Source organism: Seriola dumerili, unplaced genomic scaffold (assembly GCF_002260705.1).
Source record: "Seriola dumerili isolate Sdu_G_001 unplaced genomic scaffold, Sdu_1.0 BDQW01000025.1, whole genome shotgun sequence".
NCBI classification, from domain to species: Eukaryota; Metazoa; Chordata; class Actinopteri; order Carangiformes; family Carangidae; genus Seriola; species Seriola dumerili.
This window is the reverse complement of record NW_019174280.1, coordinates 989,192-1,016,327: the sequence shown is the minus strand read 5'-3', so window position 1 is coordinate 1,016,327 and position 27,136 is coordinate 989,192. Positions and strand designations below refer to the sequence as shown.

At 41.2% G+C, this 27,136-nt stretch overlaps 3 protein-coding genes across 5 annotated transcripts; 2 read left to right on the top strand and 1 right to left on the bottom strand.

The window, feature by feature from the left end:
- Positions 1 to 7,262: 7,262 nt before the first annotated feature.
- On the bottom strand, positions 7,263 to 10,025 carry LOC111238710 (gap junction Cx32.2 protein-like). 2 transcript variants are annotated; one of them, XM_022768364.1, is made up of 3 exons: positions 9,967 to 10,025; positions 8,464 to 8,815; positions 7,263 to 8,262 (listed from the first exon to the last, which is right to left on the bottom strand). In XM_022768364.1, the coding sequence occupies exons 2-3, from the start codon at positions 8,804 to 8,806 to the stop codon at positions 8,042 to 8,044; spliced, it is 564 nt and encodes a 187-aa protein (XP_022624085.1). In that variant the 5' UTR covers positions 8,807 to 8,815; positions 9,967 to 10,025; the 3' UTR covers positions 7,263 to 8,041. The 2 variants fall into 2 exon arrangements, with proteins under 2 accessions (XP_022624085.1, XP_022624075.1); XM_022768354.1 differs by having other exon boundaries at positions 7,263 to 8,815.
- A 5,035-nt stretch (positions 10,026 to 15,060) lies between these two features.
- Positions 15,061 to 17,206, top strand: LOC111238772 (gap junction Cx32.2 protein-like). Its single transcript, XM_022768453.1, has 2 exons — positions 15,061 to 15,195; positions 15,991 to 17,206. Exon 2 carries the CDS (start codon positions 16,007 to 16,009, stop codon positions 16,877 to 16,879), a length of 873 nt encoding a protein of 290 aa, XP_022624174.1. The 5' UTR covers positions 15,061 to 15,195; positions 15,991 to 16,006; the 3' UTR covers positions 16,880 to 17,206.
- A 4,058-nt stretch (positions 17,207 to 21,264) lies between these two features.
- On the top strand, positions 21,265 to 26,743 carry LOC111237647 (gap junction alpha-1 protein-like). Of its 2 annotated transcripts, none has more exons than XM_022766816.1 (2): positions 21,265 to 21,417; positions 23,502 to 26,743. In XM_022766816.1, the coding sequence occupies exon 2, from the start codon at positions 23,518 to 23,520 to the stop codon at positions 24,667 to 24,669; it is 1,152 nt and encodes a 383-aa protein (XP_022622537.1). In that variant the 5' UTR covers positions 21,265 to 21,417; positions 23,502 to 23,517; the 3' UTR covers positions 24,670 to 26,743. The 2 variants fall into 2 exon arrangements, with proteins under 2 accessions (XP_022622537.1, XP_022622544.1); XM_022766823.1 differs by lacking the exon at positions 21,265 to 21,417 and adding an exon at positions 22,927 to 23,119.
- Positions 26,744 to 27,136: the final 393 nt, after the last annotated feature.

Sequence of the window (27,136 nt, the reverse complement as noted above, 5' to 3'; positions counted from 1 at the left end):
ACCTGTCACTCCATCCATCTATTGAAGTAAATTTTCACTAATATATACCATGCATTATAAATATACTGAATGTTAAACTTATGTAAACCAAAGTTATATAATCCAATGATATAGCTATTTTGATATTTTTGCGATTTTGAGGATGGATGGAAGACCTAGGTTGGGGGTAGATAGGAGGCTTCTGGACACCTGGCACTACTACTATGCCCTGGCAGGCCTAGTTTGGGGAAATTCCACATGGGGCTTGGACACCATTGTTCCAATGGCGTTGATAGGTTTGCTTTAGAAAAATAGGTGGAGAACCCACCTAAGAGGGAACAATATATGATGATGCACAGGCACTCTGTCTTCAGTTAGGATCCGGATCTGATCTCGCTTTTGTTCTTGTGAAAGAATAAATTCTATTGCGTTGGACACTGACCATCTCCAGTGACTTCTTTTTGTAATCTTTTTTTGACTCCATTAAAAGTGCAGTTCTGTAGAAAGTTAAGTGTTGGTGAAGAGGTCTAGACTTAGAGTCTGGCCCGGACCAGGACCTTTTTTCCTCCAACACATCCATGTCATTTAGGAGCCAGTATGACACCTCTGTCCACTGCTAGGCCAGCTGGATGTTATGGGTGTTACTGGTTGGAACGTGTGTCCAGTTTCAGAGCAACAAGGAAACATTGATGAATGAGGCTCAGTGTGTTTGGGTTGGTTTCCTACCAGAAGTAATTTGTTTATTTTCACTCTGCTATGATAATCTGCTGACACTCGGTGAATGACACAGCAGCACAGCTGATCGATGGACATGAAACACCTGGGGGATGACCCTCCCCCAGGGACCTCACTGACCAGTTAGTGTTGGTCATTGTTCTTCCCTTGGGCTCTCCAAGAACAGCACTTCCCTCTTCCGCTCTTCGAGGAGCAACAAGGCTCCCAGCCCTGGTCAGCCCTGCTACCTGAGACAACAGTTCTCTTGGGGTCCTACCCATGGCAGACTGCAACACTCTGCTCCTCAACAGCAGCGACCCAGCTACAATACAAGGTCAGCCAGCTGATACCCAAAGCAACAGGAGCCACAGCAGAGTTAGCGTAGAACAGCTAACTCTGTAAGAAGAAGAAAGAGGAAACCAGCTAACCTCCTCTCCAACACAGAAAGAACTTAACTCCATCAGGAAGCAACACAAACTCACTGGACATTATAACAACACTGGAAAGGACCTTTCTCTTTGTTCCAAGGACTAGGTAACATAGACTGAGAGTAACTCAACCTAGCACAGCATAGCACTCCACAGCTAAGCACAGGACTCCCAACCTTTGTGAATGAACATGTACATGTTTGGTTCATTTATCCAGTTAGTTTGATGGTTGTAATGTTTTCTTAGGTTGTGGTTAGTCACACTGTTAATTTGGTACTTGTATGTTCAGACACATACCTGTAGCTTATCTCAGTTCATTAATTCATATTAAAGTTATAATTTCATATTCATAGTTAAATAATAAGAGTCTATTATAATATTTAATATTAATATATAAATTGCCAGCAGTACATATATCGAATTTCCATATATGAAATATATGTACCTATGAAGTAAAAACATACATGTACATATTTGTAAAAATTATATATGAAACCTATTAGAGACTGGAACAATTTTATATACTGACATGACTAACCCATACAGATATGTTTATGTATCCATGCTTACTGTATATTGTAGACATGTTGCATAAATGAATATCCATTCCAAAGCCTGTCAATATGTTGATGTTATATATGTAAAAAAAAAAAAAAGAATTTAGATATGTTTTAAATTAATAATAAAAACATACATACGCATGTAGAAATTTTATACATATATTGTTTTAGTAAACCTGTATATATAATTCCATCTATTAAATCGCAGCATATAATATCATTGTCAGGGACCAGAGAAGAAAGTCTCAAGAAACCAGGTCTGTAAAGCAAAAAAAAAAAATTTAAATTTAAAAATAATTTCAATTTAACAAAAATAAAGTTCTCAAAATACAAAAATTGGAAACTGGAGAAAATAATTTCAAAACTAGGGCCCTTTAACTTAAGGTACACTAAACATGCTCATGTTCATATACATTTTACTATGGATATTTCATAACAGTTATAAATATATATCTTCATATAACCAGAGAATGTGTATATGTGAGAATGATATATCTCCTATAGTTAACATATGTGGCAACATCATTCTTTTACATTTCCATATGAGGACTTAAGGTGTTTTGCAACCTGCCTCTGGTTTTCAGATCTGACCTGGTCTCAGACACTGAAGACTGGATCAACAGATGGTCTGTCACACACCAGCTTCATTTTACTGTCTGTTGTTTCATTAAGTATAAAATCTGGATTTTTTCAGGTGCTCACTGGCCTGCTCTTACCAAGCAATTCCTTTCAGACCACTGTACATTTATTCTCATCATACAAGAGCTCACCGGACCACATCTCTTTAAAGTCTCAGTTTACGCAAATTATTATTAAAAGAAAATCCTCACTTTGTTTTGAGTGATTTGAGTCTTGATGCTGACGAACACATGAAGCTGTTACAGTAAAGAAGCTGTTAGTGTTGGAGCTCAGTCAGCAGGTCGAGGACCTGGATCTGTACTAACGTATACATACACAGCTCTATACTTTATGTGTGTGTCTGTGTTTCTACAGGTCAAAACATTACATCACAGCTGTTTGATTAAATATAAATAACCTTGAGTTCTGGATGTTAGTGGTTTAGCCTTAACACCACAATTTAGAATTTGCTCTCGTTAAAAGGGGGCACCAGTCCTCTGGGAGGACAAGAATCAATTACTTCATTGATAAATTTATCAATCTCATCTCAGAAGCCATGACTTCTCGATTCAATGGATCTCCAGTCTCTACATCAAAAGAACACAACAGGACAAAGACTGGGTGTAAATAAAGGAGTTTATTAACTAAACCACTATCTACAGAGTAAATGCAAGGTGTGATAATCATAGAGATTAAATTAATAATTCATGCATCTACTAGACTACTCTTTAAAAACCCACAAAATTTCACCTTTTTTCTGAGTTACCCAGCTCTCCCATACCTGCACGTAGAAATGTGATTCAAACTATAAAACGGAGGAAAACTTCTGCTCTCTCCAAAACACAGGAACTGTTTTTACATAACATGTAAACTTTTCAAACTATGAGCACTCAAAGGAAGAGTGGAAATCACTTTTTCTTCAAAGTTAGAGTGACAGCGTCAGTTGGCTAGAGTGCGTGAAGCAGTAAAAAATAACCTTTATTTTTATTTTTAACTCGAGCTCACGGCCAAACCCTAAAAAGGAGACAAATAATTCTTTCTGAAAATGTAGACATAGTTGTTGGGATTCATAAAATGTAACTTTGACAGGCAGGGTCTGCACAAAATTTAAACGGGGGTGCCGAGTCCGGCAGCAATACCTGTCTCACTCTCATTGACACCTAATGTAATCGTCTTTTTTTTTCAAAAGAATCTCACTCTGTCTTCGCACTGAGCTTACTCACTCATTTTAAGGAATATCTGAATAAAATAGTGACTGTAAGAAACTTCTGGCTTCAGTGTCTGTCACGGTGTTTTCGGTTTTTGAAAAGAAGTAACGGTTTTCTCATAATTTGCAATTGTTTTAAGCCATGTAGAAGCCAAATTCTGGGCAGATTTTCACATTGCCACGGCAACGGCAGCTCCTGACCTGTGTGCATGTGTGCGTGCCGGGGTCAGCCCTATGTTCCCACAGCCCTATGTTCCCACATTTCTAAGAATGTTTTGAAAATTAGGCCCTATTTTCCCACAGTCTTATATGTTCCCATAAGCCCATGTCCCCACTAACCTGGGTAATATTTATTCGGTTAGCCCTTCCGTCCACATTAGAACGGTGAATTCTGAAACTGAAAATGATGCTTTACAAAAACGATCGCTGAGGTGGATAAATGTGAAGACGCCGTGGAACGCAAAACGTTCTGAAAACGATTAGTGTGGATGGAGATCGTTTTCATTGTGAATGTGCATTTTTATATTTACTCGTGTTAATGTGGACAAGGCCCAAGATTTTTCTCAAAAGGAAACGCTATGGTCCCATATTTCTTAACATAGGGCTGTGGGAACATAGACACGCTCCCGTGCGTGCCTAGCAACCAGATAACCAACTCTCCAAGCTCCGCTAGCTTTACATTAGCCGCATGTTAGGTCTTAAATTACATTTAGTTAGGTCTTAAATATGTAAGTCCATTTACTGCTTCCTTTGTTGCTTTTCTTTTTGTTTTGTTAAATGAGTGAATGAAGTTGTGACGGTCTCCGCTGAGACAGAGGAGAGGAGAAGCTACTAGCCCTCTCTCGCTGTCACTTCTAGTCGCGTTGCTCTCCTCCCCAGTAATGTTAAATTTAGCACCGAAAAAAACATAATAGTGGTAATTTAAATAGCGGTTCATGGGATTTATTAACCCTCAGGGGTCCCTCTGTCCTTTTTTGGACATTTTCTTCACTTTTCTTTTTTGATTTGCTGATCATTTTGGCTGTGTTACAGCTGAAGGTATGGATTTCTGCAAGAAAGTGTCTTTTTTGACATATTTTTAAAATCTAATGTCAGTTACTGTTACAGGTCTATTATACACTGGTAACACATTTTGTACCCTCTGGGGTTCCTCGCGTCCAAAAAAGGACACACAAAGAAAATGCTATAAAATCATCATATATCAATATTTTTTTCTGCTTTTTTTTGCATACATCTCTTAAACCACTTCAGTTCTGCTCAAACCTACCAAATGTTTATTAGTTTTCAGGATTTTAATCCTTTAAATGCCAGTTTGAAGACATGTTGCCTCTTGTTTTATTAAAAAAAAAACACAGAATATGAGATATTTCCCACATAATACATGATGGAGGGATGTGACATTGTTTTATATCAGAGTCTTTTATATCAAGACATTTCTCAAAACCAGAATATGATCAGGGTGACTTTTGAACACTGGAAATAAATCATGTACTCATCCCGGCAGTAGCCCCCGTGGCACTCAAAATTTCCCTGGAATTTTCTAGTTTAGTTTTAATGTTTGCTGTGTTTACCACGACCAGACTTCATCACTGACTAAAAAAAAGAATGAAAACAATGGCTCCTTAAGTTGATTCAGTTGTGTTTTTATGTTTAAAGTCTTTTTTATCATATCCTACAGTCTTTTTATTCTACAGGTTCTACAGTCAGTCAGTCAGTCAGTCAGTCAGTCAGTCAAGGTTGTTTCAGAGTCATCAGGTTCTGTAAATGTGGAACAATACAACAATGTGTTCACATAAACGTACTTTTGAATACTTCAGTATTTTTAACATCAAGTACTCCAGTACTTTAACTCTGACTGAACAACTTTCACTTGTATTAGAGTCATATTTGACCAGGAGGAGCTATACTCTGACTCCAGTAATGGAGCTGTGGACTCTGTCTCCCTCTGGTAATGAAGTTAAATGTTTGACCACTGTAACTATACTTTTGGTGTTTTATAAACCATGAGGGTCTGGCACCTAAACATACTGTATAATGTACGAGCAATGTCTTCTTTTTGGTTATTTGGGCAGCATTTTTGCCTTTCTTTTGATAGGGACAGTGAGAGAGTGACAGGGAAGTTGGGGAGAGAGAGGGGATGACCTGTAACAAAGTGCTTAGGCTGGATTCAAATCCAGGCTGATGCGGTAAGGTGCATGCCACCGGGGCGCCCTGATGAGCAATGTTGCAAATCAACAACAGCAGAGCTTCTCAACAATATTTTACTAATGACTGTAAGAATCACCTGTGGAGAGGCCAAAGGTTGTGAACCACGGGTCATTGGGGGACATCATCTCCCCCATGTACCTGTGATAATGTGACACATGTTGTATGTCAAAGTGACGTGTTGGCAGCTGAACCATCTGCTGATGAAAACCATCAGATCGGGCTGAAATCTCAGAGAAAGCTTTGAGTCAAGATAATGTGATGAATCCAAAGTTTTACTGCAGACCCACATCTGAAAGAGTTTCACACAGATGAGTGGCCTAAACTCTCAGTTCCTCTTTTTCTGGAAAGTTCACTTTTTGAGAGATGAGGTTTTAACATAATGTGAAGTCAGGAAGTCTGAGGCAGGCAATGTTTTTAGTAACTCACTGTGTGTGAACTGTTTCCAAGGTGTCATCAGAATAAATCACAATGTCATTATCATGCTGTAATGGTTTACTCTTTGACATCGTGATTTTATTCCATTTCACAGAACCACATGATTCACTAAACCCCTGACATGTGCAGTGTTGGAGAGGAGGAGGCGGAGAAGCTACACCTCAGCTCCCTGGCTGAAGGCTGCGGTGAAGTCTGTGCTGTAGTATCAGAACAGCATAATCATAAAACAGCTCCATAAAATGATAAAGACAAGAGTTTGACAAAGGAAAATAAAACTTATCACTACATGTTTGTTGAATACAGATTCTCACTGGCCCAACATTAACAAGGCAAAATGAATTTAGGTCATTTCAACTGACATTAACTGATGGCTCACTCGGCTGAAAACATGTTAATCATTGGTAACTACTGTGGTGTGGTACTCTATTTAAGGGTGCCCAAACTACAGGCCAGGTGCGGCCTGACACCGCCTATGAGTTATTCAAGAGTTAAAATGATACTGACATGCAGAATCTGTTGTGAACATGAGCGTCATTGACAGGAACTGAGACGTGAACTGGTGTAGACATGGGACAGAACTTCAGTCCTCTGAGATCTGAAAGAGACTCTGAGCAGCAGCAGCAGCAGCAGCAGCACCTCTGTCATGATATCTGCTGAGGCTGATCTCAGATTCTCTCTCAGTTGATGTGGAAGAAGAATAGGAGAAGCTGCAGCTGATTGAAATGTAATTTCTCCACCAACAGCTTCCAGGGCTCCACACACACACTGTCTGTGATCAACCTTCCTCTGTGACGACACTGAACCAGATCAGACTGACAGTCACCTCTGCGATGGAGCTCCAGGCATATTTTATATGACTCTGGATAAACAGCGATGTAATCTGAAACTAGTCTGAGTGGAAGAGGTAGACAACCACCAGGAGGTCAATCTAGCTTCTCCTTGAGACACTCCTGAGAGAATGTTTTACTGTCAGACTGTTCATTATTTCAATCTTTAATTAAGAGATTAAAAATCAGTATTTAATGTCAGCGTTTAATGTCTGTGGTACATATCAGTGTATAGAGTGGTATAATGTATGTTTTGGTTCGACAGCCAGCTGTTGTAGAGTAACTGACACTATCCCCTCATGTATTTCAGAGGAAAAAATATAAATCCACATTAGTCACTGATTTATTGATTTAACTTATTTCATGATTAAAAAACAGTTTTATTCTTAAAGGAGAAATATTCCACTGTACAGCAGCAGAGTAAACAATGACAAACTGTAAATGAAACAATATGAAATGAGTTGTAGAACAGCTGTGTGTCTGTGTTTAATAGTTCCCACTAATACACAGACATAAACTATAAGAAATCAACAAACATCCTAATGAGGTTATCAGCTCCAAACTAACATTTGTACAGAGGTGAATTTTTAAAATGACCCAGGTCAAGTGACAGTGAACTAGTGTTTCAGCCACAATAAGATGACTTTTATAAAGACTGTTTGTAATGAAAAGGGCTATAAATAAAGTTTATTATCTTTCCTTAATTTCTAGAAACTCTTAAAGCCACAGACTCACCAGTCCAGAACCACATCCGTCCAATTTACATTTGAAATACCTGAAACTATTTCAAAAGTTTAAGTTTCACACAAGCACATTATTTAATAGCCCCTGTCACATTCACATTGACCGATTTGATGGACATGGTTTAATACAAATCATAGTGCTGCTCTACAGACCTCATTTATTTAAAGCTACAAGTAAAAGGCAAAATCTATGATGAATCACTGTAGGTACTCTGACAGTTTGAAACTGGATATGAGTCATCGCAACATTCATCTCTAACAATCTTGAGCAAAGCGAGAAGCAGCGGACTGCAGGTGAAGCTGATTGTCTGTTCATAGTCTCTCAGCACAGTGTGACTCTCTCACTGTGCTTCGGTGAGGGGAGGCTGTACACCTCTGACGGGACTGAGCCACTGCTCCTCCTCTTCCGCTCCTTAATCTTGCAGGTGATCAGGTGGAACATCTCCACGATGTTGAGGACCACAGAGAGGACGGCCATCGCCATCATAAAGACAATAAAGATGGTTTTCTCTGTGGGACGACTTATGAAGCAGTCCACCGGGGCTGGACAGGGATAGTGGGGAAATGAGATCTTAGTGGGCATTAATATGAAGCCGTAGAGGTAATACTGGCCTACGATGAATCCCACCTCAAGCAGGACCTTGAACAGCAGCTGTATCATGTAGCTGACCAGCAGGACACCCTTCAGCTGCACCTTGCCGTGTTCATCTGAGTACTTTGGAACTTTAACCATCCCATTCTTACCAAGTTTCTGCTCCACGCGTCTCCTCAGCTTGTTCTCTCTGCGAATCACCAGCAGGACGTGCCCCAGATAGATGAGTGTCGGTGTGGTGACAATTAGGATCTGGAGGACCCAGAAGCGTGAGTGAGACATAGGGAAAGATTTATCGTAGCAGGCGTTCCTGCAACCAGGGCTTTTGGTGTTGCAGTCCATGTTCGCTTGTTCATCCCCCCATATTGTATCTACACCAGCGGCCAGGATAAAGATTCTGAAGAGGAACAGAACACTCATCCAGACCTTCCCCACAACAGTGGAGTGAGACTGCACCTTGTCCAACAGATCAGACAAGAAGGACCACTCCCCCATGATGAAAGTCTGAGAGAGAGAAAACAGAGACAGCACTGATGAGCACACCATTGACCCTGCCACGTTTCATGTCAGTGAGGTCAGTGTGAGGAAACCTCAGTGTGTGGCACATTTTACACACAGGACAATTCAAAGTGGACATGAAAACTTAAACAGCAGCAACACAGTTAGCTGTCCACAGTTAGCAGTTAACAATTGTACTGTACTGTACAATAAAAAGACTGTAGGATAAAATAAAAAGACTTTAAACATAAAAACACAACTGAATCAACTTAAGGAGCCATTGTTGTTTTCATTTTTTTTTTTTTAGTCAGTGATGAACGATGGTCGTGGTAAACACAGCAAACATTAAAACTAAATGAATCTTTCTTTATTTTTCTTAAAGTTTCAAACACAGACTTCAGATCAGACCATGGTCTCTGGTGAAGAATCTTCTGCCTCATCTTTATCTAAGGTCGCCATCGTCACAGGTTCAAACATGACTGACAGTGGAGGAGTTGGCTGTGATTGATTTTCTCCTGGTTTTTCTCACTAATCCTAACCCTAACTCTAACCCTAACCCAGTGTATGCTCTATCACATTTTCAAAATGAAAGAAAATACATTCACTGACTAAAAGCTCTGCTTCAAAGTAAGAGCACTTCATAGAAATATTGTGGAGTCAAAGTCATAAAAACAATAATCAGATACTGAAAAAATATACTTAAGTACAGTACTCTAGTAGATGCACATAGTTACTCTCCACCCCTGGTAGAGTCTGAGGACTCTGAATAAAGAGTAGCTGTGTCTCAGCCTCTGAGACTAAATAAATGAATCTGTTACAGACACCACAAACTCATTAGGACAAATCAGAGAGAGCCTGACTGCCTTAATGCTTTAAAAACATAAACACCAGTATTATAGAAAGAAAGATTTTATATGATGCATTTGTTTAAAAATCCAAAGCCAGTAGGCTACTATTGGATTATAGATACAAAATTATATTTAGACACAACTTCCAGTAAAAAGCTTGTTTCTGAGGTGTGATATTACCTTTTTATAATAACACAGTAACACTGCTAATAAGTTTCTTAAGACTGTGAAATAAAGTCAGATTTGATATTTCATGAATAATTGATATTGTACAACATTATCTGTTCACACAGTAATAGCTGGTCCTACCTCAGTGATGAACACTGCCTCGTTCAGTCAGTCCTTTACTGTGACTGGGCTTCTCTCACTTCCCCCTTATAAATCATACTGATGACAACAGAACTATGAGAGTCCTCCCAGGTCCATTGGACCCGCCCTCCCTCCCTAACCACAACATGACAGATGTTGAGCAATGACAGCTGATGAAAACTGACATCACATCAGCTGTTCCAACATAGTTGAATAACCCTCACTCCTCTGAAAATGTCTGCCCATGTGCCCTTGAGCAATGAGCTGAAGTTCACGTTGCTCTTTAAGACTGGGGCCAAGGCTGGATCCACCAGCTGGTCAAAGGGTCAACTGGTTTGTGCTCATTTAAACTTCACCATCATAGGCTCCTTAAGGCTCCTGCTTCATTACCTGGTCTTGAGGCCCTATCTTGAAGAGGGTCAAGGACAAGTGTAGACCAGTTCTAAGACTAAATGTATGTTTCATCAAATAACTATGAATCAAACCTGGGAACAGGAAGACCAACCCAGAAAGACTACACACTGCTCAGAGTGGGGTGAATGAGGGTAGTAGAGTATATTGGCCCCCAGTGCCCTAGCAGGTTAATGTGGCTGATGACTGTATGTAATATATAACATATATCCCTATATGCAGAGTGAGATGGCCGTATATGCCACCTATAAGGGGATATATTATCACACCTCATATATTAAGGTATACGTTTACATAATATATGAAATACCCATCTTAAAAATTGCATATCTACATACAGTATATTAAAAATATCTATATGATGAAATCTATAGACTATAACATGTTGCTACTATATATGTTAATGATATACAGCATATTTGATTTATATTGGGATGGATCTATATTTACATAACAATATAAGTAATATAAGTTAGACATATATGTCAATATATGAAATAGTTTTTACTATTATTTTTATGCCTCTGCACTCTGACACTCGGGAGCCGGAGACATTGTGTTCGGGTTGTCCGTCCATCCGTCTGTATATATAGATTGTACGTTCCTCCGTCCCATTCTTGTGGACATAATATCTCCGTAACACCTTGTGAGAATTTCTTCAAATTTGGCCAAAGTGACCACTTGGACTCAAAGATGAGCTGATTTGATTTTGGTGGCTAAAGGTCAAAGGTCAAGGGAAGTGTGACCTCACAAAACACTTTTTAGCCATTACTCAAGACTTCACACAGCAATTATGACAAAATTTCACACAAATGGTTCATATTTTTAAATGACTCTGGATAAACAGGGATAAATGGGTTTTTATTTTATGTGTGTATATATTTCATAAATGGAAATTCAACATATATACATATACAGTATTACATTTGTGTGTGGGTAAGGAAACACAGGAGCTCTGAGGGGTTGATAACATTAGAAAGATGCTGTATAAGTACAGTCCACTTACTGTAGAAACTGTTGCACCTGCACAGCAGGATCCAACATGTTTTTGTGATCCACAGATGTCTACACTTTGGATGTTAAACCCAACATTTACACAGACAGACAGAGAATCCTTCACATGAAATGATTCAGTTCATCTGGAAACCTGTGTTTTAGTAGACAGCAAAACTGCAGTGTGTCTTCAGTAGAGTGAGCATCGTTTAGATTATTTATTATTCTCAGTTATGAAGTGACCTCTGTGACCTCCAGCCAGTGACTGATAACAGACTGTCTCCCTCCCTCCTATTGCTCACAAATGTGAATCACTAAGAACTAATCCTCCTCCACACCAAGACAAATCTCTCAAAACAAAACTCTTCAGGTAATCAGAGGTAATCTCCATGTAAGCAGCCCACCAAACCTTTCTATTAAAAATACAAGGTGTTCCAGTTAACACATCACTTGGTGGCAGCTCTGCACATTTGCAGCTCTACAAACAATGATCCCTCTCTAATCATTTGACTGGAGACCTGCGTGTCTGCTGTTTAAAGCTGGATGTCACATAACTTTAGTTAATAAGTTGATTTATCCTAGCTTTAAAGTGTACCAGATATTCAGTTAAACATCCCATACTGTGAAGAAGAGGAAGCTGTATCATGGATGCAGAGCTGGCGCTAAGCTAAAGGCTAGGAGATGGAGATAAAAGCCTTTTCTACCATCGATCCTCATGGGAAATGTCAACTCCCTGGCTAACAAGTGTGATGAACTGGAGGCACTTGTGAAGAACCAGCAAGAATATCGTGAGTATAGTGAGTAACAACAACACTCACGACTGTTGTGTACCCGGCTTCACTGCAGTATGAGATATTAGAGATTGAAGAGAGATGTGAAGAGATTGAGATTGAACTGTTGGCAGTTGGTCTTAGACCGTACTATGTACCGAGGGAGTTCTCTCACATCGTTGCCATTCAGCCGTGAGCAGAGCCTGTCACATGTGACGTCAGACTGTACACACTGTACACACTGTAATACCAGCAAGGACTGTACACTGCTTTCCAAACAACAAACCCTGGATCACCAGTAACATCAAGAATCTCCTCAACCAGAAAAAGGAGGCCTTCAGGGATGGAGACAGGGAGAAGCTCAGGTGTGTGCAACATGAACTGAAGAGGAGATTAAAGCAGGTGAAGGAGGACGACAGAAAGAAAGAGGAGAGGAAGCTGCAGCAGAACAACACCAGAGAGGTTTGGAGGGGGATGAGGACCATGACTGACTATAAAGAGAGGAACAGCCAGGCAACATCAAGTGATGTGGACAAGGCCAATGAGTTCAACCTGTTCTACAACAGGTTTGACACAGCCTCACCTGTTCTCTCTCCCACTGCTTCAGCTGCAGCTTCTCCTACGGCATCTCCTTTACAACCTGACACTGCAGCTGCAACTCCCTCCACACTGGGGTCAAGTCTCCTGTCCTTTACAGCGGAGGAGGTGAGGGTGAGGCCCAAGGGGCTACGTCCTGCAAAGGCAACAGGCCTGGATGATGTGTGTCCGAGGCTGTTAAAGGACTGTGCAGCCAAGCTGGCTGAGCCTCTCCAGAGGATCTTTAACTTAAGCCTTCAAACAGGGAGGGTCTCGGTCCTGTGGGAAACATCATGTCTTGTTCCGGTCCCTAAAGTAGGACGACCGGCTGAGATAAATGACTACAGACCAGTGGCCCTCACATCACAAATCATGAAGACCCTGGAGCAGCCGCTTCTCCACCTTCTGAGGCCACAGGTTGAACATGCACTAGACCCCCTACAGTTCCCTACAAGGAACATATTGGAGTGGATGATGCTGTTCTTTACATGCTCCACCCATTCTTACTTGGATGAGCCAGGTGGTTACATGAGGATTATGTTCTTTGATTTTTCAAGTGCATTTAACATCATCCACCCCCCCATCCTTAAAGACAAGCTGGAAGGGATGGGGGTGGATCCCTGCTTCACGTCCTGGATTGTGGATTAACTGACAAGACGACCAGGCTGGGTAACTGTGTCTCGGACAGTGATGAGCAGCACTGGGGCTCCACAGGGGACTGTTCTGGCTCCATTCCTGTTCACCCTGTATATGGGCGACTTTAAATACAACTCTGAGTCCCGCCACATCCAGAAATACTCGGATGATGCAGCTATTGTGGCACGTAACAGGAACGAGCAGGAAGAGGAGTACAGGGATCTGACGATGGCCTTCAGTGAATGGAGCAACAAGAACTGCCTCCTTCTGAACACCTCCAAGACCAAGGAGATGGTCATGGACTTTCGGAGGTCTAGGCCCACCCTTCAGCCAGTCAACATTAGAGGGAAGGACATTGAGGTGTTGCACACTTATAAATACCTAGGTGTGCACCTGGACAGTAAACTGGACTGGTCCCTGAACACAGATGCCATCTACCTGAAGGGGCAGAGGCAGCTCTTTTTCCTCAGGAGGCTCAGGTCCTTTGACGTCTGCAGTGAAATGCTGCACATTTTATTTATTATTCAGTGGTGGCCAGTGTATTCTTTAATGCTGCAGTCTGCTGGGGCAGCAGCATGTCAGACATGAACACACACATATGTATGTATATGTATATATATATATATATATATATATATGTTCATTATCATTGTCTCTCCAGCCAAAACACAAAAAGTGATGATAAAATCATGTACTCTCCTTTGACTCTTCTCTCACGCTCTGATCCTCTCCTCCACTGGCACCTTCCACTTGTGGCTGAGAACTAGTCCTACTGTCAGTCCCGACACATTAACCGTATGTCGTCCGCAACATGAATTTACTTTTTTTCCCCCATATTAGAAGAACTAATTCTCTATGCAGGAAAAACCCTGTATGCCACACAAATATTCATCATTGTATTACAATAGGTATTTCATATATGTTATAAACTTATATGTTCATATATCCAGAGGATGTATGTATGTGATAACAATATTTTCCCTTATAGTTCACATATATGGCAACATAACTCTTAATATTGGGACATATATGGCATATATTGCATTTTTGTATAGGCATCATCATTTATTAATGAGTTACTATTATTTGTAACAGGTAGAAGGAGTCTAACTGTAAAGTGTAAAAACACATCACCAATTATTAATGAGTTACTATAATGCTCCTTTTACCAGGTATAAATGGTAGTAACTCATTAGTATGTTTAGTGAGTAGTAAGCATTAACGTAATCTTAAACCAAACCAAATAATGAGCCTGCATCAATGTATGAAAACTGTGTTATAACTATTTTCTTTATAATTGTTTCTTTATGATTTACAAAGTGTTAACAACCAAATTAATATCTTAATTATAAACCATTTATAAATCCTTTATAAGGGTAGTCTTAATGTAAAGTGCTACCAGATGTATGCTCTTTGACCTCAGATGACCCTCCTTTCAAACCTGACATCAGTTTCTTCCCTTCAGACACATTACTGCGCGTAAACAAGGTGTGTCTGTGAAATAGCTGTACATACAGCCTGGGTGTAGGATGTGTGACTTATCTGTTCTCAGTGGGAGGTAAAGCACAATATTTTACAGTGTTAAGGTTCATCATGGCTTCCTGTACTGGAACTGAGAGTGATGAAATCTTTTCTCCAGACTCATCAAAATCATCACGGGTTAGACTTAGTGAAACGAGAAGCTGTGAGTTTAGACTGAAGTGTACGTGACCTGAGTCATCAAGACCAAACCCACAGGCCTGACCATATTTAAGTCTGCCGCTGGTCATTGTGTCGCGTCTTTCGTTGGCCGCACCTGTGATGGGCTCACGGCAAAGAGTTTCTGATATCTGAAGCCTGACAGGCAAGTACTTTTTATGTTTCTACAACCTTGAATGAAAACACTTAACACATGTTGTTGTCTCACAGGATGTCCTTCAGTGTTTCTTTAAGACAGACTCCATGTAACCTTCTCACCACACGCTAGTTGCCGCAGATCTTGAGCAACTTGAGTAACTTGTTATTTTGTTATATGTCTGTAAATGATACTGGTCTTATAAAGCCATACCTTTAAGACATCTGTGTTTATCATGCTGCTGATTTATTCAGCCATTTCCCCTGTTATTACCTGATTAATCTAATTTCATTGTACTTAAAGTGAATTGAATTTTACTGTTGTATCCAAGAGAGTTCAGCAGCCAGTTCCAGTCTTAGAGGGCTGTAGTGATAAACAAAATGTTATCTGAAGCAACAGGATGTCCAACAGGTGCAGCTGCTGTTTTTTTGTGTTATCTGAACTTATCATCGCTTCACTTTTTTGCAGTGTCAGGAGGAGGAGGAGGAGGAGGTTAGTTTAGATTGTCATGAATCAGCTGAGCTTTGACAGGTGACATTTTCTCTAAATGAGTCTCATCCTTCATTTTAAGCAAAGAACTTTAAAGTATTCTTTGAGCTCCAAGAAGTTTGATGAGACTGCCTCAGGAAGTTTAAAGGCTTAAATTCAGTTTAATCAATATTAAAAGGTCTAGTTTATTTAGACCTAAACGTCTTTAATGTGCTCATCTCTTAGAGGGAAATGTAGACACCTTGATTAATGTAGATAGAATAGACTAACGCTCTTAGTGAAGTTTGATGTGTGTGTGTTTCTCTTTCACTTCAGACATTAGTTTCCAGCCATGGGTGACTGGTCTTACCTGTCTGCTCTGCTAGACAAGGTCCAGTCTCACTCCACTGTGGTGGGGAAGATCTGGATGAGTGTCCTCTTCCTGTTCAGGATCTTCGTCCTGGGCGCTGCTGCGGACAATGTCTGGGGAGACGAAGTGTCGGAGTTCTACTGTGACAGCCAGGAACCAGGATGCAAACACACCTGCTACAACTGGATGTTCCCAATATCCTACATTCATTACTGGGTCCTGCAGATCACCTTCGTATCGACGCCCACCCTGGTCTACCTGGGCCACGCTGTCCACATCATCCACAAAGAGAGGAGGATGATGGAGCAGCTGAAGAACAACCCCAATGGAAGTGCACTGAAGAAACCCAAGTACACAGACGACAGAGGGAAGGTGAAGATAAAAGGCATCCTCTTTTGCACTTACATGACCCAGCTGGTATTCAAGATCCTCCTGGAGGTGGGATTCATTGTGGGCCAGTTCTACATCTTTGGCTCTGTGTTCATGGTGTCCTACTTCCACTGTACTGTGAGTCCACCTTGTGCCCATTTCAGCGGAGCCCAGTGTTACATCTCCCGTCCCACAGAGAAGACGATCTTCATCATCTTCATGCTCGTGGTCTCAGGCATCTCAGTGCTGCTCAACATCATCGAGATCATATATCTGCTCTGTAACCAGAGGAGAGACGCCAGGAAACGGCTTCTAGCCAAGGAGCATGTGTCCAGTTTACAGCAGTATCCATCCAATCCTGGCTGGGGGGGCATGAGCAGCCAGTATGGAGGCTTCCCACTGCTGCCTCCACCTGGTCAGGGTCTGACAGAGCTCTGCAGTGACGACAAATATGGCGACTCTGTCATGAAAGAAAAGGACACTTGACACATCAGTTATAATAATTAATGAACATCTGTTGGAGGTGTTTGCTCTTCCTATTTTTTGCTTCAGTTACTCTTAAACATTTTCTCAAACAGCTGGAGTGAGTTACCAACATTTGCTGTTTTTTCTTTAAGCGTTCAATTGAATGAATTAATTTAAAAATAAACCTTGACAATACTGTGCTCTGATTGGTCAGTAACACCACTGTGTCACACATGTGTGTCATCCATTGATATTATTATGTTTGCTATATTTGTAATAGGTAATATTTGTTGCTGTGTTATGACAATATGGGTCACATTGTGCTGTAATAAATGTTTCACTCTGTTATACACGTTACATGTTAAAGAAATAAAATCAATAAAGAAAACAAAATGTGAAAATTAGGACATTAAATCCAAATTTACAGGTTACAAGAGCTCAGTGATACACACAGCTTTTTACTTTTACTTTACTTTTTACTAGTTATTTAATTCTCCACACAAAAAGAGCATGGTGTGGTATTGTTTATCTACTGTGATGCATCTACCTCTGTGTGTGTGAAGGAGGTGCAGGAGTGTATGGATGGTAGGTACGGTCACACTCACTGGTGAGTTGGCAAAAACACTGGAGGGCATGATTCAGATTTCAACTTCAGTGTCCAGGTGACGGTGGGAATCTCAGAGCACATGCTTCCTCCCCTTCAGTGAATATCTGCACGTGGTGAAGAAAGAAATAAACTTAAACACACAGTCAGTAATTTCTGCCTCTAGGGGTCTCAATCAAAACAATAACAAAATACGGCGTTGAGTGACCTCATAAAGTAGCATGGGATCATGGGAGTTGTTGTCTTTGCCACCATTACTGTAAGCTCCTCCCGGTTTAGATTCCTTCAGTGTCAGTGGTTCAGGAAATCAAACAGACCCAGTGATTCTAACTGTTAAAAACACTGAATGAAGCAGTTTCACATTTAAAGTCAGTGTTTGAGCGACGCTGTACGGAGGACAGAGACTCAGGGAAGAGCTGGAGCTGAGATTGATGCTAACCTTTGTTCTGATTGTTTCTCTGATAACTTATGAACCAGATGTTCAGCAGGTTTTTACCAGCAGCTGAATTATCCACAGAGGTGTCCTCCTCTCCATAACAAACACACCAGGGGATTCAAACCAGTAGAAACACCCAGAAAGCAGTTTGACTTTCAAAATCAGAGATTCACCAACGCTCTTCAGTGACACAGGACAGGACGTCTCCAGCAGCTGGGAGCTGAGCTGTCTAACATTTCCTCAGCTTGTTTCTCTGATAACTTCAGATCCAGACGTCCGACGACTAAAATCCTTCATCTGGTTCAAATATAGAGCTGAAAACCACCAAGGTGTCAAAAGTGTATGTGGCTTAAAACTAGACAAAAATCAATGTTGAGCTTCTGTCAGACAAACACACTGACACATGATCATAGAGGATTTGATGTCATTGACAGGAGACCAATGACACGGAGCGTTACCATGATTAAAATCACAGATTTCTCTGGTTTGAGAATTGATGGAAACATTTGGGATAATGTAAGAACACAACTCAACAACATACAGAACATTGGTCTTTACAGATTAGAACTATAAATATAAGCTAGGTGGAGTAAACACGGTGATGAGCTAAATAATAAATAAGCTACAAATGACACCTGCAGTCCACCACTGAGCTATATACTGTATATATATACATATATATATATATATACATACATACATACATAACAGCTATACATGTAGCTGTTGAATTGTATATTATGTATATATGAAACATATATATATATACATGTATATATATATATATATATATGCATCCTCCTCCTTGCAGGTTGTCATCTCTGTAATCAGTCCTCCTCCACACTGGCTGTGAAGAGAGTCCTTCAACTTCAGTGTAAGTGATGGGGGCAGAGTCCATAGTCCTTGTTTTGTGTGAACATGGAAAAAAAGTTCAGTCAAAGCTAATATGATGAATTTGGATTTCATGTTGTAGTCAGCTGTGGCTCAGCATGGAAACACTTTGAAAGCACACAGACATACTTTTATACTGAAATGTTGTAAGTGTATTTGTATAACTCAGACTGCAGCGTCATATGAGCTTCAGATGAACTGAATATATTTTTACATGGAGCAAGACTCTGGACTTTGGATCACTTCAGGAAGGGATCTCTTAGAGTCCAGAACAGGCAGGAAGAACAATTACATTGAAATTGTTTTACTTAATTATTATTATAATATTACTATTCAATTCAATTTTATTTTTGTATAGCTCCAAATCATAACATACATTATCTCAATGCACTTTACAAGGTAAGATTAAACCTTACAATTTAACCATTACACTGTAACAACATCCATAATGTCAGTATCCTAACAATAAATGGCAGAATGAAGGTATATGACGTTCATCACTGCATTATGTCACATGAAACATTTTAATTCTGATATTGAAATCTTACTGAAAAACTAGGCTATAGGTTGCAGCAATGGCTCACATTTAAACACAGTCTCCAGAATCCGTTCCAACAATTTTATTTTTCACAAATCAAGATGCTTAGGTTGATGGATGGATGGATGGATGAATGAATGGATAGATGGATGGATGGATGGGTGGATGGATGGATGGATGGGTGGATGGGTGGATGGATGGGTGAATGGATGGATGGATGGATGGATGGATGATGGATGGATGGATGGATGGATGGATGGATGGATGATGGATGGGTGGATGGATGGATGGATGTATTATGCATCAACTTAAAATATCAGCTGTAACAATAATAATAATAATAATATATTAAATAATAAACTAAAGTAAATCAAGCTGACGTTACTGCCACCATCTCTTTCTTCACTTGCAGGGTAATAAACATAGGAATCTAATGAAACATAATACAAATAAACATTCAATAACCATGCAACAATAAAATACTAACCAAATAACTGCTATAATATTAACCAAATAAAATGACACAAGGTTTGAAAAGTCCATTCTTCAACTCACAGTGGTTCTTTGTTCTCAGTGGTTTGGGTGGAAAGGCGCACTAGTCTGACTAGGTGGGGTTATAGAACTTCCTGGGTGTGGTTAATAGGATGACAGGTGATTTTCAGATGAGGTAGGGTATTAGGCTAGAGGTATTAGACTTATGATTTAACACTTACTATTTAGTAAATATGAACAAAAGTAAATGACACTGACTTCATCAATCTGCAGAGACTATCACTCTCTTCCTGCTGGAGGTCCTAATGAGGGGCTGTCCAATCTGCTGTCACCTGAAGCCACAACTAGGTCACTCATTGGCTTTGCCCTTCTCACAGTGTGTGTGTATGTGTGTGTGTGTGTGTGTGTGTGTGTGTGTGTGTGTGTGTGTGTGTGTGTGTGTGTGTGTGTGTGTGTGTGTGTGTGTGTGTGTGTCCTCATTCCATACTTGTTAAGCCAATGACCCTGTTAAACCCTCAAACATGTCTGTGTAAAACCCTGTAATACAACAACATGTACACAGTGTGTCCCCACACTCACACCTACACTGCATCATCTCCACCACTAGGTGGTGGTGTGCACCGGTGGAGTGTAGTCATGGAGACCCAGTGGTTCAATGGAAAGTTACAAAATGCACAGAGGCAGTTTTAGTTTGACTGTAGGAGTGTTAGTGGTGAATATATTTAAATTCATAATGATAATACTTTTTAAAATAATTATATGTTAACACTTGATAACCACAGGGGGCTTTTATCATTAGCTACAGCTCACCAGGAGAGAAACACTGCAGTATATTCAAGATATATAAGATGATGGATAAATATCACCTGCTAAAAAGCTTCAGTTAGAGTATATAGCAATATACAAACATTATAATTACATTGTCAATATAATCAGTGCATTGTTACTAGGGATAAACGTTAATTATACATTTGGTTCAATTGAGTTAAGCTCACAGCTCTCACATCAACACAACATCAGCTGAGGTACTTAAAGAAAAAAGAAATCCAGAGAATCCAGATCTTCTTCTTATGTAAAAGTATCAGGACCAAATATCAAAATACTCATTAACATCGACTGATGGAGCAGTGGTGTTTCTCCTGTTGGTGTGTTCTTAGATCTGGTGGTTGAACTACATGATTATTTGTATGTCCTGATCACATGTTGAATGTAAGCTGCACAGTAACAGCAGCTGCAGCAGCAAAAACAGAGGAGCTGCAGTAAAAGTGTTGGAGAACTCTGAGACCTCATCTGTCTGTTTAAAAGTGTTTCAGAGGGACGCTCATTTCATCTGCTGCGTGTTGTTGCCACATCTGGATTCTGTTGTTTCTGCACAGATGAAACAATAGAGTCCGGACTCCACACCTTGGCGGTCCCAGTGCGAATCTCTCCCTGTGTCCTCCTCGCAGACCGGGATCGGACCTGACGTAGAGATCAGGTGACTGTGAACTTCTCTGACGGGACTCTTAAAAGGGATTTCACCATCGTCAGAGGGAGACTGGTACAAGTGGCGGAGAAAGTCCCTGCGGGCCCTCTTCTGTATCTCTCAAACTTCCCAGGTAAGTTAGAGCCACTTTCTGTTGGACTTGTGCCGCAGAGACGCTGAAGCTCCGCCGCTGCCTCTGTCTCTGCTGCTGCTTCACTAACTTTGAGAAGTTTCCCTCCGCTTCTCTGCTCCGTTTTTAACTCCTCACTTTCACTAAGAAAACCCCAGACTCACATCTGGAGGGAGAAAAGTAGATAAAATAGTTTTTTCATTTACTGGTTGATATTTTCTTTTGCTTCAGTTATCAGATGAAAAATGAAGTCGCTGCGTTTTTTCTTTTTTCTTTTCTCATCCTGTTGTTCTGGCCTCACGCTGTAACCCGGGCCACTCTGTCCTCTGGACTTTTAACGTGAGGAAACTTGTGTTTTACCTTCAAGGACTCAGACCCCACAGACTAACAGTTGAGTTGAGGGGACAGATGGACTGCTCCATCATTTGGAGCTTTTTCCTTAATGTCCCATGATATGAGGCAGAGAGTGCTCAGAGTCTGCTGAGAGGCTCATTGTGTTGGACTCTATTGTTCTGCTCTGTCTTGTTCATTTCCACCAAACAAACTCAGTCAAGTAGAAAGTGGCGGGATGTTCTCAGTCTAATAACAGACACTGAGACTCTGTTCATCCTCTTCTTAGCTGCCATTGTTCAGGGCTGCAGGTGATTCCTACAGGAATACAGGTCACAGAACAGAGTGGACCTAGTTTATCATGAGATAAGTGAGAACACATGCACTTAATTTGGCACCATGTGGGTCCGACTGGAGGCATTAAGTAAATGTCTGTACATGGATCTGTTGGAGGCTTCTCCTCTTTACCTCCAAGGATCTGAACCTTGTAACAGCTCCTCTTATTTTATACTTATTTTCATATCAGACCCTCTCAGGCTCACAGCAGATATCAACCGGATTAAATCTGTGGTTCATCATTTCAGTCTAGTTCAAATCACTGTGGAAGGACCTCTTCTGTTATATTTGTGCTGAATATACCAGTTTATTTTATTATAACCAGCTTATTGAAATCTCACTGAGGTCTGCTTGTCAGAGGAGCTCAGCAGTATTTTTCTCTGCGCTGACACTGCTTCTATAGCACACAGTTCTGTTTGACCAAGGGGGGCAGTAGTTGCCAGGGGACAGGGCCCAGATAAGTTCAGTGCCCCCCCTCTGATTTGGCACTGTATAAATAAAACTAACTTGACTTAAACTAGTCACTGGTCAGTGTTTGAGAGCGTGTTTTACTCGCTGTCTCCCTGGGCTGTGTCCTGCTGGTCCCCACGATTTTCCCACAGGAAGTGTGTGTGTGTGTGTGTGTGTGTGTGTGTGTGTGTGTGTGTGTGTGGATCTGAGGAAAGAGGCTCACCACAGGCCTTCCTGAGCAGATTCAGCTGCAGCGTCTGCTCTGCCACACACACTGATCAGATTGGGTACATAATCATGCAGCACACTGGCCTTTCTCCAGAAACCTCATTCTGAGCAGCTCGGCTCAGACGAAAGATTTCAGTAGGTATGCTGATGATCCAGCTCTGGGTTGTCTGCTGGCACCTGAAGCAGATCCTGTTCTTTCTGCTCAGTAGCAACAGGAGTAAAGACTAATAGAAAGTCTTCACATGTGTAAACTCTGACACAGATTTTTAAGAAGAGGCCTGAGGCTGCAGGAGCAGGTGTTCTGACGGGAGGAGAAGGTTTACGGTCCTGGAGGTGGAACCCTCTCTGTGCTTGAGGCAGTGTATGTTATTCTAACATGTTTCATGTTGTGTTTAAATCTTCATAGTAACAGCAGGGGTCAACAAAGACCCTCTGTGGGTCCATGATCTTGGGATCCAGGGTTTCTTCAATCTGCTCAGTTCAATCTAAAGCACTTTTGATGACTACATAGAGTTTCATGTCACTGTGTTGATCTAAAGGCAGTGGGGCATACACACTGCTTTTCTCTAATTGGATTAGCCTGAAATGACTCGTTTTGTCTCCACCAATAACAAAGCTGTTTAATCACAGACTGTTGCTAAAAGTAAAAAATATCTCGATGCTGAGAACATTAATCTTTGTTTATACTGTGTCTGTTTGAACCTGAAAATGTCTTAATAGCTGATACTACTCTCTTTCACCAGCTAACGCTCCCTGAGAATGGGTGACTGGAGTGCTCTGGGTCGTCTGCTGGACAAGGTCCAGGCTTACTCTACTGCTGGGGGGAAGGTCTGGCTGTCGGTCCTCTTCATCTTCAGAATCTTGGTCCTGGGCACTGCGGTGGAGTCAGCCTGGGGAGACGAGCAGTCTGCCTTCAGATGTAACACCCTACAGCCTGGTTGTGACAACGTCTGCTATGACAAATCTTTCCCCATCTCCCACGTTCGCCTGTGGGTCCTCCAGATCATCTTTGTGTCGACGCCCACACTCCTCTACCTGGCTCACGTCTTCTATCTGAACAGGAAGGAGCAGAAACTCAACAGGAAGGAGGAGACGCTTAAAGCCGTGCAAAACGATGGAGGTGATGTCGACATCCCTCTGAAGAAAATTGAGATGAAAAAGCTTAAGTACGGCATTGAAGAGCACGGGAAAGTGAAGATGAAGGGGGCTCTGCTCAGAACCTACATTGTCAGCATTTTCTTCAAGTCTATGTTTGAGGTGGGCTTTCTGCTCATCCAGTGGTACATGTATGGCTTCAGCCTCTCTGCAGTCTACACCTGTGAGAGGTCCCCATGTCCACAGAAGGTGGAGTGTTTCCTGTCCCGCCCCACAGAGAAGACAGTCTTCATCATCTTCATGCTGGTGGTCTCTCTGGTGTCCCTGCTCCTAAACATCATCGAGCTTTTCTATGTGTTTTTTAAGAGGATCAAAGATCGAGTGAAAGGCAAACAGCAGACCACGCTCTTCCCCGGCGGAGGAGGCACCACAAGCCCCACCACCAAGTTTGCCTACTACAATGGCTGTTCCTCCCCGACCGCCCCGCTCACACCCATGTCTCCCCCAGGCTACAAGATGGCCACAGGGGAGCGAGGAACCGGCTCATGCCGCAATTATAATAAGCAGGCCAATGAGCAGAACTGGGCCAACTACTCCACAGAGCAGAACCGGCTCGGCCAGAACGGTGGAGGAAGCACTATTTCAAACTCCCACGCACAAGCCTTTGACTTCCCCGACGACACCCACGAGCATAAGAAACTGTCCTCGTCAGCAGGACATGAGCTGCAGCCGCTGGCGCTGATGGATGCCAGGCCCTGCAGCCGGGCCAGCAGCCGCATGAGCAGCCGAGCCAGGCCAGACGACCTGGACGTGTGAGACCAGGTTCCTCCTCCTCCCACCTCTGCCTGGCTGATGAGATGTGTGGCTGCAGCCAGAGAATCAGGAAACACTCCATCACATAGGTTAATGTAAGAGGTGGGACTAACCTCAGTCACTGTCTTCAGCATAGAGACTCTTAGTCAATCAAAGAGACGTTTAAACTAATTATGTAACACTGTCAAAGGTACAAGTTGCAAATATTTTTTCAATGACTTTTACCATAACTTTTTAGTGGAGCTAACCCAGCTGTAAGAGAACTTAACAGCCACAAGGACAGAGTCTGACCAAGGCGCTCCTTAGAACCAGTCACTGACCAGCTCCAGAACCGAGGACCACCCTGGTCAAAGTGACTCATTTGGTTTTCTAGTACTTCTAGTTTCCGTAGTTTCTGCTCCTCTCTCCTCAACTGACGACAGACCACTGCCTCAGCTGAGGTCTGAAGGTATGGTGACAGTGACAACAGGGTGCCTTCTCAGCTGGGTCTGTTTAACAGCAGATACACATTAACATCTGGTACATTCAGGTCTTCTTCCTGTGATCAGCAAGCACTGCCCTTTCAAATAAACTATTACAGTACGGCAAAACCCCCCGACATCCACATGTCCCAAATCCATAATTCAGCCAAATGATTTAAAGCAGGGCAGTTCATTCTGATTACAGGCAATAATTAGAGCTGCAGCCACGAACAGTTTGGTGTGACAAACCCAAACTCCTGAGGTTAAGGTGACTAAAACTATGTAAGGTTATGGTTAAGAAATAAGAGAGCTCAGCTCCTGAGAGAGGACTAAACATGGGTCAGGTACTTTGAACAAACCAGGACGACCCCTCACTTCAGTCACCTGTGAGACCAACAGCTCGTCTCTGCTGTTTGACGGGCAGTCAGTTGCTCTTACAGTTTGCTTCTGTAATAAAGCTGAATTTATACGTAGGTCTATATTATTAATACATTTTTAACTTACATCCTAACTATCTTAACCAAGTCCCCACTGTAGACAGAAGTTAGTGACTTACAGGAAAGTGTGGAGGAGAAGCTCAGTGTCAGTTGTAGTGTATATTTATTGCTTGGCCTCTGTAGGACACCCACCACTAAGAGGAAGAATTGACTACTATCCAGGATTTCTCACTCACAGAAAACATCTTTCATTAACTCCCCAACAACTGTATATTTATTGACAGTAAAAACAATTTGTATTTTTTTTTTTAAAGTAACTTCGTCAGTCAGTGTGGACTGTTGTTTCCTGATAAACTTTGAATTTATGTGGTCTGATGTTTTCATTTTGTGGTTTGATTTGTCTGTTGTGGTGTGTGTGAGCGCAGCAGTACGCGGGGTCCATAAAGTAAGATTTAATCACTGTCATCCACTCTTTTTTCATCCTCTGTGGGCAGTAGAATGATGATCTGTGTTTTACATATTGGAGTGAATGATTTCCTGGTTCTGTAGGTAATGTTTTGATTTCAGATTCAGATGTAACCATTGCTGCTTGAGAAATAGATATTTAGTACTGTAAATCAAGCTAACTGTGTCACAATAAAATGTGAGTTTTTAGAAGACTGCTTATAGATCTGGACTAATATTTAGTCAGTAAAATTAAAATGTATGCCAATGTAGCTCCACAACTACCAAACACTAGGATGAATCTGGGCTTCTTTTCTTTTTGTTCTCTTTGTTTTCATTTGTCAATCGTACATCATTTTGTCGGTACTTACATGTGTCATGGATCTTTGGGCTACAGCGGTGTTTGCACTGAGATCTTGGTGATAGAGATGTAATATGGTGCACACAGTAAGTGGTAAAAGAGTTTTCTGATACACACTACTAATTTATTTTATAACAGAAATCACTGCAGTGCATCCCATCAGACATCTGACCACTGGTTTCATTGACTGGTTCTGTGAGAGATGTCGTCCACTGACAGAACAGGAGCAACAGTCATATGTTGTAGTTATTCAGACAATGCTAATCCATGGGGATCCACTGTTGTACAGTGTAAGTGCATGATAGCAAAACACAAATCTATTCATTGTATCTGTGAAAAGCTATTTTAACCAATAAATATTTTTTCTTTCTTAATCACTGATTGACTGGCTTTATTGCAGATCATTCTCTTTTAGCTTAAACACGTATTAGTTTTATGAACATTTAAGTCATTTTTTAGTCACATTTTATCCCACATAAATAACTTCATCAAGAATTTTCAGCTGTTTCCATCTTTTATGTGTGGTTACCGTTGTTAGAGAAAAAGCCACTGCTCACCTTATTGTCCACACTTACAGTGTTCATGTCCCATATTTTCCTCTGTTTTATTTGAGGTGTTGATCCATAAGAAGATATATTTGTAGTTTTAAGAACCAAAAACCATCTCAGTGTAGCTTTACATCTCCTCTCTCAGGGTTCTCTCTGGAGCTCTAGTAACAACAGGTCACTGAGACTGTTTTCTGAGTGATGGAAAAAAAATATAGCAGA

Excerpts from the sequence above, each read along its gene's own strand:
- LOC111238710 (XM_022768354.1), bottom strand. The coding sequence starts at position 8,806 with ATGGGGGAGTGGTCCTTCTTGTCTGATCTGTTGGACAAGGTGCAGTCT.
- LOC111238772 (XM_022768453.1), top strand. The coding sequence starts at position 16,007 with ATGGGTGACTGGTCTTACCTGTCTGCTCTGCTAGACAAGGTCCAGTCT.
- LOC111237647 (XM_022766816.1), top strand. The coding sequence starts at position 23,518 with ATGGGTGACTGGAGTGCTCTGGGTCGTCTGCTGGACAAGGTCCAGGCT.